This window comes from Lampetra planeri, chromosome 8 (assembly GCF_965212315.1).
Source record: "Lampetra planeri chromosome 8, kcLamPlan1.2.h2, whole genome shotgun sequence".
NCBI lineage: Eukaryota > Metazoa > Chordata > Hyperoartia > Petromyzontiformes > Petromyzontidae > Lampetra > Lampetra planeri.
The window spans coordinates 4047279-4061979 of NC_136114.1; the positions used below are offsets into that span (position 1 = coordinate 4047279).

The 14701-nt window shown below is 41.3% G+C and overlaps 1 protein-coding gene across 3 annotated transcripts in view; it reads right to left on the reverse strand.

Annotated features, from left to right (window-relative positions):
• LOC144720219 (putative methyltransferase-like protein 25) overlaps window positions 1-14701 on the reverse strand; it is a 34357-nt gene that overhangs the window by 1752 nt on the left and 17904 nt on the right. For 2 of the 3 annotated variants that reach the window (XM_078596737.1, XM_078596736.1), the window contains 7 exons: window positions 8657-8813; window positions 7513-7607; window positions 5349-5378; window positions 3323-3396; window positions 2650-2743; window positions 1559-1633; window positions 1090-1161 (listed from right to left, as the gene is read on the reverse strand). In XM_078596737.1, coding sequence (XP_078452863.1) covers window positions 1090-1161; window positions 1559-1633; window positions 2650-2743; window positions 3323-3396; window positions 5349-5378; window positions 7513-7607; window positions 8657-8813 — 597 coding nt within the window. Of the gene's footprint in view, window positions 1-1089; window positions 1162-1558; window positions 1634-2649; window positions 2744-3322; window positions 4908-5348; window positions 5379-7512; window positions 7608-8656; window positions 8814-14701 lie in introns of those variants that run through there. The other variant, XR_013585734.1, reaches the window with a different exon arrangement.

Below are 14701 nucleotides of genomic sequence, written 5' to 3' on the forward strand. Positions count from 1 at the left end.
TTAAATCGAAAATTATTTGTAATGGTTAACACCTGCAGTAATAACCAGGGTGGCCACTAGAATTGAACCATGATGCTCTGCAACACGAATCTGGGTCCTTTCTCTGCTCCTGATGGGCAGAGTATGCATAATGTTTGCAAATTACAGCTGTTATAACTGAACGAGACAAAACATTCACACATTTGTGCACTTGCCGACAGGGCTGAAAATACCAGCATGCTTCTGGTCGAAATCGTAGGTGGCTGAAATGAATCCAAGCCAAATATGTCTGTGGTCTAATGCCCTGACAAGGGCATTATTAGCCCACTGTTCCAGTTAGCCACGTAACACACACAATACACATGCGGCTGACTTTTAGAATGATGGGGCAGGTGCTCTTAAGGTATGCAGCTGCTGCAGAAGACAACATGTAGCCATTAAATCCCCAGTGCAGGTGTTGATATAACTGCTTCAGATACCAATGTGAGGCTTAGTAAACCTCGTCGAGGACTGTGCAAGACAGATATGTAATTGTTAACGGTACGCATTGAATCCATGGCACTTGTGCTGTAAATAGTAGTATAGTCTTAGCACCATGTACACCATTTACAGCCCATTTGTCATGTCACATCTGGACAAGAACCTCCACCAATCTGTTCAGGCAGTGAGGGTTATTTGACCGTACTTCACCATGGTTAGTGCCGGTTGGTGAAGGTGGGGGGAGGAGTAGCCGTACTGCCCACAACACCTACTACCTCACTGTTGTGCTCTATGTTTACCCTTCCAAGCACTATCCAGGCTCAAACCTGCTTAGCCTCCAAGGTCTGGTGAGGTCGGGCACATTCTGAGCAATTAGGTCATAGCCTTTACCACCACCAAGAAGACATATATATTGATAACCACCTTTTAGCACGAGATGGTAGTTGTAAATACTCTGCCTGTGCCAGGCTAGGTGCACGTTCATACAATGTAGAGTGGCCAAGGCGTTTAGAAAACAGAATATTGTGGTTATGGTTTAACAAATGCAAATGAAAATAAACGGTAGTGATTGCTTTCCAATGAATGCTGTTATTAACCCAAACTAACTTTACTTTTGGTTCAGTCCTGTACCTGTTCCAAGAGAAAGCACAGTCTGTCCATTAGGATGATGCCCTCAATGCAAGGAGCAAGAATCACCTTGAGCTGTTCACAGAGGAGAGAAAAAATGCACGTAAATCAGTGCACAATTGTACAGGAAGAAGCAGTTCCAAGTCCACGTGTTTTACGAATGTGACCAAACTCTGAAGTATATTCTTGGTTCTTTTGGTAAAGTCACGTAGAAGGGAAATAATAGAAGGGAAATAATAAAATAATACAAATAAAACACATTTTTATAAAATAAAAATAAAACAATTGTTTTAGTTTCATTAATAAAATAATCAAAATAAAACAATTGTTTTATATTTTTATTATTTTATTATTTCCCTTTTACGTGACTTTACCGAAAGAACCAAGAATATGAATCCCTGCAGTAATGGAAGCTTTAAATCGAAATTTAAACTGTGAATTGTGGCCTGACAAACAGGGTGCGTCACCCTACCATGTTAAAGGCCTCCATCTCTGGCAAGCGAGGGAGGAATTTGCTGTAGTAATCTTGAATGTCAGCATCACTCAACTGAGAATATGATAACAGGCAAAGTCACATTGTTATATTGTACAAAGCAAGACAAGCACACACACACACATGATTGACACATTTCAGACTTAGGAATACCTTTGAGAAAGGCAGTGCACGAGCTGTTATATGGCATAAGTAGAACATTTCTGAGGACAATTCTTTCAGATGCTTATCATATCGAGGCAAGGTGTAGCCCCCTGCACTTACTTGCTCATGCCACTGCTGGCCAAAGTGCCACCACTAGAGGAAGCTCAAGAGCAGTGGTTCTCAAACCGAGGTCAACGAACCCCTGGGGGTACACGTGGAAATGTCCCAGGTTTGTACACGAGTTGATTTATGAATGTGTGAAATAAATATCATACACGAGACATTGGTGAATAGAGTATGAATATGATATGGATCTGTCAATATAAAATAACTACAATAAAGTTGAAATCCACATGGTAACCGATAACTATATAAAATACCTTTCTAAACTCATTGATCATAAACAATATGGTTTCCAAAAGTAACCAGCGAGCGCGAACAAATTACATTACGCGTGGCAGAGCGTCCGTTAACTTTTTTTAATTTGCTTGCTTGTTAGGATACTTCACAAAATTGGCAATTGGTTAAAATATTGATGTTCGTTATTAATACATTGATTGCTCAGAACCATGTTGGGTCAGGCAAGGGGGTATATTTGGTTGAAACAAATTTCAAATAGGGGTACAGTAGCAGAAAAAGTTTGAGAACCATTGCTCTAGAAAAACCTAGATGGTATTTGTCCACCTCTTCCACACTGAGCAGACATATTGAAAGAGATGGGAGTACCCACACTTTACCCCATTACACACGGCCTGCCAAGCAACTGGTGTAACCACGTGTACTGCTGGGAGAACAGAGGTGGGTGGATTTAAAAAGCTTGCCCACACTTTCAACCGCCGTACTGGGGATATGGAATGTCCAGTGCAAGTGTGCTAACCATTAAATCCGCACCGATTCTTAAATGTGAGTGATGCACATTGACCAACCTTTGAGTCATCCAATTCCAACTTCTGCAGCGCCTTTCTGGTGTAGTCCAGGAATGAGGTGGACTTTGCGTACGTCTTGCCCACACGCTTGGTGCTAGAGGGATCAGTGATGACAAACACGTTTGAACCTTTCATCCAATTTCTCAAAAATGTACTCCTAACAACACGTGTAAAGAACATAAAACATCAGTAAGTGTACCAATAAGCCATGGCTAGGATGTTCATAAACGTAAACCAATTTTGGTGGATGCACATAAATTGTATATGTTCAAACCACTAAAAGTGCGTCACATATATTTAATATACTATGTCTGTTCAAGGCCAGGATCTCAAAAGTGCCAGCTACATACTCTGACATTGGAATTATCCCTATAAACCACCTAACCACATTTTCAACTCGTGCTTTCTTAGCAAATCACGATGTATGTATGGTGAACTTCTTTCACACCGTTCGTAGCCAACCATGCTAATCGGAGGTACAGGGGAAAGACAATAAACGAAAAACAACAAACAGACCAAGAGAAATGAGTTTAAATATAGACTTCCTAATATCGGAAGAAAGAGCGTTCCAAACGGCCGAAGAAGTGCAATTGAAAGCGCGCGATGTGTTGACCGTCTTGTAGTTTGGTCGTGGGAGCTGAGCACGCACTGTTGTGAGCAGTGATAATTCTACCTGCTGAGGCTCCCATAATGGTCTTCAACGAGCACCTGCAGCACTGCTCGATAGAACAGTGACTCAGTGAGCAACTGCCAAAAAAGGAACAATAAATTAGTTTAACAATAACGCACAACACAAAACTGTATTCGTCTTTTCCTCTTTTATCATATACTGTTAACTTCTTGAGACTGCAATTGCTGTATGTTATTTTCACACAATCGAGCAATTTACTGCCGAAAAGAATAAGTGCGCCCCTCAGACTATTAACGCTTCTTACTTTATTTAGTATACCCACTTACGCGCACGTGCTTCGCATGCTCTGCCTAACTCAATATTTTTATTCTTAGATGTTTTTCATTGCTGTTCCTCATGTCCTGTAAAGTGATGCCCTCAATTGTATACCTTTGAATGTTGAAGCACCTCCCTTGTGTTAATTTTTTTTATTGTTGTTCTGTATTTGTTTTACTATTGTTTAACATGTAGGCTTTCACAACCAATATTATTCATATAAAAGTTTTTTTTTATATTTACGCGCTCTAACCTAAATGAAAAAACTTTATCATGACTAATTATTGTTGTTTGGTATTTTGAATCACTGTGGTTCTGTATGCTTACGCCGTGCTATCTCTAATACAGTACTCCGCAGGTCTCTCTTGCAAAGCAGCCTTTCGCTAAATCTTACTCACCCACGTCACCAAATAAAATGGAACTGAACACATGTTATTAAAAGAAATACTGAATTACATTCTGTAAAAAGCTGGACAAAATAGCAAAATGTAGGGTTTTATTGTCCATTATAGTTTGCTAATAACATGCACATTATTAATTGCAAACATCTTAACGTGGTCTAGCAAAAGTAGTTAAAGTGCATAAGTTGCCCACATAGCTTCATCCGGATTTTATAATCAAACACTTAGGTGTGCTGACAGCTGCTTTCAAAGCCAGTTACAATCACGTATTGGTCACGTAAAGGAATTTAACAACAGGTTTCAAAGCATTAACTGCTGGAGTCATTTTGCTGTGTGCAATGAAAGACTAATGTGCAGATTCAACATAACCTGAATGTTGGATTCAGCAGTACATAGTGACACTGCGATCAAATGTGCATTTGCATCTTCAATAATTATCTGATGGTCTGTATTCTCTCCTATCGCGATGTTAATTTGAAATTTGCAAAGTTGGATCCATTTAATTTTCCCCTGACAAGATTGCTGTAAACTATCATCTATCATTTTACATTCAATTTAAGAGGTGATAAAGTTACACTCAACGCAACTGTCACATCCAATAATGCTGACGTGAATGTTTGCCGCAGATTATTTACATGTTGCACTGTCACTTTGGATTGTACAATCTCATGTGCATTGCATCTATTTTATATGCCCTACCAATTATACACTATTCTATACATCAAACCACTGAATGGAAAGCATGAATGATGATCACTAGAAATGTATCCTAACTCATAATTAGAATGTTTGAATGAATTACAAAAATACGGCCTTTGTAGATACTCCCATAAATAAAACTCAACTGGATCAAATGATGTTGGGGAAGATGCCACTGTCACTTTGCATTGTTACACTCTGTCATTCGGTTCCTGTCAAAAGACAAGTCAAAATGCTCCCACATTCAAATGCACATGGGGTGGCTCTCATTTCTGTTGGTAGCCATGTGTCAGTGGTGAAATCCTCACATTCATATAATATGATTCATTCTCTCCATAAGACAACCACTGTAAACTACCCACAAAGTTAAACTCATTTCATTGACCTTGGAGGAGTGATGTGCTGAGTTGTTCCCCAACCGTGGTTATAACAACCACGGTTGGGGAACAACCAAAGAGCGAAATTGAATCAGCTTTCCCTTGAGCACATGGGGGTGAGTGCTTTCCCATACCAGTGTTTAGACAATTACCACAATTAGCAGTCGGCTAGCTTTGACGCATGTGGTCATTTATGCATCCTAGTGTTATACGAAACGTAACCTCTACTTAATTCAGTATTCATAAAAGCTCAAATAGAAAGACATGAAATCGTACCCCCTTTCCAGAAGTAACTCGTTCGGGTGCCTGAAAACAAAACCACAACATTCGCAATGATGACCATGGAAACCGGAAACGTTCGAGACAATTGCAGTTGAAATGAAGATACGAATACAGTGATCGCTGTGTTATCCGATTCTATGTAGAGGCAGATCCTATTCATCGTGTTTATCTGTGAAAATGACCTCATTTACCAATGTGGTGACGTGTGAACAAACACAAATAATACCATTCATTTGTGAGTGCTTTCAGGTCACCCTTCGTGTACATGCAATCGGTATAGCAGAATTCATTTAGTAGCTCTGGAAGATCACTTTCTGGTGGTCAGCCCGCTACCCTACAGTCCCGAGGACCCGAGTCAACTTTTGTTTAGGCACAACATCGGCAAGGAATAGCATCTGGATGTCATCCTTAGATTGACCTCGTTTAATTCGGAACAAAATGAGTACCTGATAATTAAGCGATGCACATCTGCTGCCTTTGTCTATCCATTGCATAGCACCAACAGTATTGATTCACTACACGCAAGCTCTGGATCGGTTTTGACACACAAGCGTCTCGTCAGCTGAGTCAGGCTTTCTCGATTCAATGCTGGTAAACTGCCCCATGTTATAAACAAGAACCTTCTTTGTAAACGTGGTGCTGGTCACACCATCCCCCAGAGCAAGCATGGTGCTGGTCATACCACCCCATTATGTTTTGTGTCTGCTTTAACATAACCTCAATGATAGCACTTGCTCCTATATTCTACAGGGGTAACAATGGTCATCTCTGTAATTGGGTTAGGCATAGTTATATATCTCGAGGCACATGCACACATTTAGATTTGGCAATCCACTTTTGTGGATATTTTGCCTCCACTAACTCTCCTTGCGCAGTCAGTGTCCTGATTAACTGCTACACAGCATTTACAGAAGCCATATCAGCGCCGCTCAGGCATCATGTATGACGCATGTGGCATTGTGTCCAATGCACCAGCGTGATAATATGCAGGGCAAACGCATACAAAATGGCAGAAATTACTGCCAAGCCTCTGAATCAGCAGAATTGTTTTAATTACACCACGTGACATAAATAAAACTTACCTAGAAAGTGTTCAATGGAAGTGTTGCCGTCATTCTTCCTATAAATAGCTGTCACTTATTGCGCATTGGTGCACAGTTTAGGACAAACACGTTTGTGTTCTACTCTCGAGCGAGGTTGCAATTCGTATGAGACAAAAGTGGAATCATCTCCACGCTACACGAGCGCGGGGGCGTGCTTAACTACGTTAACAGCCACAAGCCAGAGGTGGAAATTCCACCATTTGTACGGTTGGGGGCCACTCTCTTCAAAGGACAAATACAGTTAACATCACACAAAGTGATACTTATTTTACTGCACTGACAGGGATGATGGGGTTGGGTTGGCAATAATCAGGATTTGAATTTGCTACTTTTCAAATGTATACAGTACATCCAGATAACCAACCCTTATCTAAACCAATCAAAGAATCAATCCAAGACATATAATATGCTATATTTAGCAAAAAGGTTACATCGATGCACGGATGACACTAAGAAAATTAAACTAAACATGAGGAACTGCCCTCCACGATGATGCAAACTGGCACGTTCAGGCATTATAACGTCTGACGAGTTGCAAGGAACCATGGTCTTGGAATTTGAGGGGTTGAGTTGTAGGTTGGTTAACATCAGTCAGTGTTGTAGAGCTGATGTACATTCTGAGCACAAGTTTATTGTATCAGTATCTGATGCAAACTGGACAATGCAAACAAACACGTGACTTAAGACACACCTTTGTCCGACCAGAATGAGAATAGTGAACTCAGCTAGACACCTACTCAATAGGACTGACCCATGAACCACACAAGGCCTGGCCATCTGTGCTACAGGAAAACCTCGCTGAACGCGGTGTTATTGAATGCTTCAGATCCAACATCACAATACAGTGGACGCTGGTTATAAGCAAACTTCATAACCGGCCCAGTTCGGGTATAAGCAACACATGCTTATGTTACGCAGGTGGGGGGTGGGAGATGAATGGTAACTACTGATACAAGCACACTACCTGAGCCATATGCACACATTGCACTTTGCTCCTAAGGGGTGTGGGTAAACCCACATCGTACTGTATGCAATAAACACCGTGCCTCCCTTACCAGGCAGGCAGACATGCGCGCGTTCCTTCCAATTGTGCAGTGAAGCGACTTGAGATGGTCACTCATGGGAAACCCATATGCCTGCGATTCATCGTCTGCATCGCACGAAACAAGACATTAATAAGGATACAATGTTGGGATAATGAGATGGCAACAAAAAATACTTTACAAATCTAATGCTGTGATGAAGTTACTTTGAAGCTTTGGTCTCTGCATACCAAGCACACCAATGTAATGGAGTGCATCGATTTTTTCAAGTCAAAGTGTCTCTGTGGTAAAATGAGAGTGGGGAGCGGTGCCCATTTCGTTTGTTAGTTCTGAGTTAGCTGTAGAAATTATACTGAACCACGATATCGATGTTAGGTAGTAATGCAATCGGAACAGCAAGTAATTGCTTAATTTCTGTCTCGCAAGGGTAACACTGAAGGATGGCTTAATTTTTCCGAAGAAGCTAGTTTATGTTACTTTTAAAATGTTCTCCATCCCAGTGATCTTGTGGTGATGCTTGGAGCTGCAATACACGTGCCACTGCTATACAACTGCAAATTATACAAAATGGTACTGAAAGGATTGCCACTCATGTAGGCAGGCTTATGTGAACTGCAGCTGAAGGACTTTTAAGTAAACAATATTTGTATTGAACACAAAAAAAATCATTATAATCTCATCAGCAATCAAGCTTGGATCAAACTAGAACCAATATCCCAAGGAGAGTGTCATTGTCTATAACATCTGGAAATTTACCAGCATCGATTCAAACGAGTCTGACTCTGCTGATGAGACACTCTATGTCGAAACCAGTCCAGGGTTTTTGCTTGTACCGCATCAATCCTGATAAAATGATGCACTCGCTGTGTGGCTGATGGGTTGTGTTTGAAAGACTTTAATATTACGTGTAGAGACAGATATATGAAGACATTGCTTGAGCTACTTAATTGTTCTGGAAGTACAACAAAGCATAAAAACTCTCCGATACATTCGTGAAAAAAAAATTCATAAAGTTACGGGGAAAAAGGATATCGTGACGATTGCCACATCGTGAAAAATTTACATCTCATCGCGAAACGGTAACATCGCGGGAATCTTGGTGCACACGTACAAGTGAGACAGATGCCAAGGGGGGGGGGGGGGGACCCGGCCGTACCTGCTGCCGGGGAGCTGTGCAGCTGAGGTGGCTCGGTCAGCAGGTGGTAGCAGCAGCCCACGCTGCACACGCCGCGCAGCGCCGCTCTCCCGGAGAACAGCCGCAACGTGGTGGCCGCCAGGTCCCCGCACGTGTGCAGCCCCACCAGCAGCCCCGTCTGCGGTGCAGACACGTTCGACTCGTCACGCACAGCCTCCCCCTTCCTCCCATCAGATACTCATTCCGTAGGCGACACGGAGGGCTGGATTAACGCAGGGTGCATTAACGCAGGCGCCGTGTTCTTCACAAAATTTGAAGGGGGGGGGGGGACACTTTCACCGAGACATCATCAGTGTGTGGGCCGCCATACCGCCAGCAAGGAGTGTTTTCACATTTGTGTATTGTCGGGTGGGCCCGCACGTCAGGGGCTGCACTAAAGGCCACCAGGCGCCGCCAGTGGCCGGCGGGCCTTGTTTTGAAGAACACTGGCCCAGGGTTTAGAATTTTGCCAATTTACAATCGTTGAAACACAACAGCGGAGCACTCTAATAAACCCTGGACAGGAGCCTCAACGGTTGAGCGAGAAGCTCGCAATCGGATCCTGGTTGGGGGTTGACTCAGCCCATCACCCTTCCGGGTTATTAAAACTAGTACCATCTTGTGGGGAAGTACACAGTGGTTGTCCTCTGGATAGACTGGCTTCTGCCAAAGGAATGTGGAATGTCTACGACTGGCTAAAGGCTGTAAACAGAAGATGGGAATCGTCGCAATGCTCATATGAGCAAGAAATCACTTACACGTTTTTGACTTGTTGAATAGTAAGCAACCATATTCACACGTGCAAAGCATACATTTAATAGAGCACTGGAAATAACAAATGTATCAAGAGTGGTTAGAATTTGAGTCTGAATTTCAGGGTCAAATTAGGCAATTACATTCAACCTTAAAGCACATGGTTTCCACACCGCAAGTTAAGCAGTTGGTGAGGATCGATACGAAACATGTGTAATTATATAACAAGTTATTGATATGTTTAATATAAAATTGATATGTTTAATATAAAAAATGCCCATATGGTGTAATTTTGTTTCAACCATGCGTGTGCTTAATGCTTCACATTAACTAGATCATGCTTTCTACTCATGAAGTATGATCTCGTTCATGACAGTGCTGATGTTTAGTCTGCCTACAAGCATTCTGACTGAATAATAAAGGCTTTTGGGTTAGATCGTGTAAGTATAAACGTGTCGCAACCCTCCACCACCCGACACGGTGGTGGAGGGTTGCGAACACACCGGTGGGCTGAAGAAGTAACTAATTGTCGTTTTGTTAACGTGACACATTTTTTACCGATTGGCCGTGTCGGGTGGTGGAGGGTTGCGACACATTTATACTTACGCGATCTAACCCAAAAGTCTTTATTATGAATAATACTGGTCGCGAAAGCCTACGTGTTAAACTGATTCTTACTGAAGACAGCCAGCCGAACAGTACAGGTTCTGGTGACCCAAACCTACTTGAAAAATGCATACAGATGGGTATCAAACCCAGCACAGTTTGGCTTAACAACCACATACCTCTCTGCACATTACCACAGCCAGATTAGCAGATAAACACTTTTCCAACAGCAGCTAAACACAAGAGCATGCCATATATATTTCTCTCACGTTTTTATTCTTTCTCTGTATCTGCTGTCTTTTCTGTCTACACTTCTGTTGCATATACCTTGTGCCTCTGTGCAGTCTCCATCTCATTAATGCATCGATTGCTATCTCTCTGTTTTGTTGCCTCACTTACAACTCTTTTGCCTTTCCCTGTGTCTGCTCTCTTATGCATTCAACTGTTAGTTTCTTCCTTTTCCGGATCCAATTTAGGAGAAAAAAAATGGATTCTAAAAATAGACGAAAACTGAAAAGAAAACAAGTAGCAGAAAGCCTGATAAAGTGTTACCAGAACAAAAACACTTCATAATAAAGGTTTTTGGGTTACATCATGTAAGTATGAATGTGTCATAGCCCTCCACCACCCGACACAGCGAGTAAGGTTTGTCACGTAAACAACGCACCAATTAGTTACTACTTCAGCCCACCGTGTGTTGGAGAGTAAATCCACAACTTTTACAATTTGAATACGACGTTTCACTGGTAATTACATCTATCATCATCGGGCGAAAGCCTATATGTAAAAAAAAACACTTGATACAACCTAGAAACTGAGAAAACCTAATAATGACTTGTAATAATTGTCACACTACAAAGCTAATTATAGTTAAGCAACTCGTGGACAGTACTTGACGGTGTGAAAGAGCACACCTTTTTACACGCGTGCACATATTAGAACGTTTAATTTAAAAGGTGTTGTTTTTACAATTTCGTGTATATGCTTAAACGTTGTGATGGATCGTCGTTGGCCATGAATCATATTCTTAGGTTTTTTCGGTAAAGTCACGTAGGTAAAACATCAAAATTAATTTTATTTTATTTTCATTAATTTTGATGTTTTACCTACGTGACTTTACCGAAAAAACCTAAGAATATGATTCCTTGCAGTCACGAAAGCTTCAAATCTAGAGTTGGCCATGAAGTCTAATGGTGCACAAAAGGCGAGCCCTTGGGGAAGAAGTGAAGGGAGCCCAGAACTCGATTATTTATTCAAGCAATGATGTGCACATTCTGTGCAAATGTATTATTGATACATTTGCACATTCTTTGCACATTCTGTGCAAATGTATTATTGATACATTTGCACAGAATGTGCACATCATTCTGTGCAAATGTATTATTGATAGTCCTCTAATAAACGATTTGGTTGGCACCGTGGTAAGGGCGAATGACTCATAATCGTAAGGCTGTGAAAGTTCAAATTCCATCTGCTGGAGAGGGGAGCTAAGCCGTTCACAGCTGAGCTTGGAAACAATTTGACTTTCCATGCAGAGTACATTATAACGTGGCGATCAATTTCTATCGTCTAAATATAACGATTGGGAATACGAGAGGAAATACGACATGCTGACCCAATGAAGTCAACTGAAATCTAATAACAAAAATCAAAGCGGCTAAAGCAGTGAAAGTGACTCTTAAATTTGACCCTTTTTAACGGTGGGGTTTTGCTTTTAAAACATACGTTTATACATTCACCTGCATATTTATCACATCCGTTGATGATAACATTCTTGACAACATAACGCTTGCGAAAGATCTTTTGAATTCCATGATCAGCCATTATCTACTCACTGCTGGATGAAGGCCTCACCACTACACATTGCTACTGCTCCTTGTCGATCATCTCCTGAACATCAGTTGATCTCATTGCTCTACCTCCACGGTAGTCATTTTCTCTGGCGAGTTCCCTCTGTGGCTGCCATTTGTCAAAAGTTAATCAGCTGCCATTCCTGTTCGCAATGTACTCTGTCCAAATTCAAACGCTTTTCTTAACATCTTGTCACAGTGGCGAGATGTTAACTACCTCGCCTGGTATGCAGGAGGTCGTGGATTTGATCCCGACCCTGACGCTTGCTGTATATTTGGAGTTTGTATGCTCTCCCCATGGTTGCATGGATTTTTCTCTGGGTCCTCCAGTTTTTCCCTCCACATTTAGAAACATGCGTTTAAGAGTATTTGGCTGCTATACATGTCCACGTAATAAGCCACTTCCTTGAGCTATCATTTGCGGCCAGGTCGCTACTGAAAAAGAACTAAATAGCTCAGTGGGTCTTAGCTGGTAAAATAAAAATAGTTTAGATAAAAAAAATATGCTTTTAATTTGCATGCATTCCCTGACCAAATCAACCAATGTTTGCACAAATAATGGATGCAAAATCAATACTGAGCTTAGTGCTGTCACACTCAGCCAATAGTTCTCACTGTTTAAATAATCAAAAACAAAAAAGACTGATGCGTGGCTAAAACAGCTCGGAAGAGCTGTGGTAAGAGAAGTTAATCTATCAGTAAAGTCACGTAGGTATAAAAATAAAATTAAAATAAATGTATTTATTTAAGTATAAAATAAAATAATTTAATTTATTTTATACCTACGTGACTTTACCGAAAGAACCAAAGAGTATGGATCCCTGTAGTCACGAAAACTTCAGATCTAGATTTAATCTATCAGGTGTTCGGGGGACATCTGGAAAAACTTCGATACGGAAGAGATAGAGGTGCATAGCGCGCGTATTGCTGCCCTGGGAGCCACACAAGCAGCAGGTACGGATTATTGTAGCTTATCAGTTGTCACAAATCAACTTACAAAATACAAAACCTACCTATGAACCTTACAAGTCATACTCTCGGTTTGTATTGTTAATAGTAGTTTTAATTGTAAAGTATTATTTATAATTACTACTTCAATTATGCACTAATATGGTAACTTATAGCAATGTTCACTAAGACCTATTTACATTTAATTAATTGTCAGATTTTGCATCAAATGATCAAGTAATAGACATAGTGCAGAGGAAATACCAGCAGCCGCTAAAGAACACAAGTGAAGCTGGAACTAGCTGAGATGGTTCTCTGCATGGGAAATTAAACAGTTAAATTTGAGACCTACTACTGGAAACCGAGTGGTTCACGTAAGAGTGCTGCACCTAAAGAGAGGCATGTCGTTATTCCGTTACATCAGATGCCAAAGCACTAAATATCGACATGCGAGAGCGAGAAAACTCTGCTCAAGATAGATCACAGCGGAAGTATCCCGGCTCCATCGTACATCCCTCATGGCACAGGCCTGTGACTAATAAGATTAAGATTGGTGGAGACATGCAGATGTCATCAGTTGCCAGATCATGCTCCCTCGGCAGAAGCCCCTTCACTCTGCTGTCCGGATATGGAACTGCCTCCCTGAACACATTGTCGGCAAAAAGCACAGATTCTGGTCTTCAGGCCTTCAAATGCCGGGCACATGGACATCTCCTAACTTCACCACACACCTTGCAGGACTGTGTCTTTGAGTTGAAGTGAACCACTGATCATGCCGATTAGATGTACTAATGTCTGATATGGCTGTTGTTCACAATTGCACCAAAAAATGAAATTAAAATATTAAACTCCTAGCCTGCAAGGTGGCCAAGTGATGGCAGTACAGCAAACAGGTTCCTGATTTGTATATGCATGATTTTAGAGATTCATCATTTGATATGCATTGCTTTTTTTCAAGTTCTGTTTAACTCTCAAATGCAAACACTCATTATATAGGGATTGGCAAAATGTACCATTTCAGGAACTTTGTGAAAAAGTTTTCTGACCTATTGAAGCTTTTTAAGAAAAAGGACCGTATAATATGTATGGCTATATTATATTAAGCTAGATCAGCAGTTTGGTGCAAGTGGGTGCTTGCTCGTGTGGATTTGTCACGGACAAGGCTCGATAATGCAACTCACTACTCTAAAGGATGTCTGCCAAAAAGATTACAAAGCTGCAGCGTGTACACAATTCTCTGGCACGTATCGTGACAGGTACTGCAAGATCTGACCATGTCTGTCCAGTGCTCACCGAGCTGCATTGCCTTACAGTTGCCAAACGAATACATTCTAAGGTCACACTCATTACACATAAAGTGCTTGCCACAAATGAACCAAAATATCTTGCCGATTTCGTCAAGGAGCGTATACCATCACATCTGTTCATCCTCGCAGTGGCTTCAGGCTGGCCATCGAACAAAGACGGTCACTGCATCACACACTTTCAGATGCGCTTCTGCGGCCTATTGGAACGCTGTTCCTTTCGATATTAGGAAGCCACTAATATGCACTATTAAATCTAGATCGAAAACTAATTTCTTTAGAACTAATTTTATGTTTAGCTTGCTGTCCTTTCCCCGCACCTCCGATTAGCATGGCTGGCTACGTATAGTGCGAATGAAGTTCAACATATTTACATACGACCCTCTTTTGTCTGTGAAACTTTACCACTTTGCAGGCCCTTGGGGGTTTATGGTAGCCAAGTTGAGAACCCCCCATAAAAAAAAAACATTTCTGTGGCCTCTTTGAACACTATAGTCCCTCACTTAAAGTGACTGCTGAGATTGCTGGTATCATAAAGCAACCCAAAACGCAAAGAGATCTCGCAA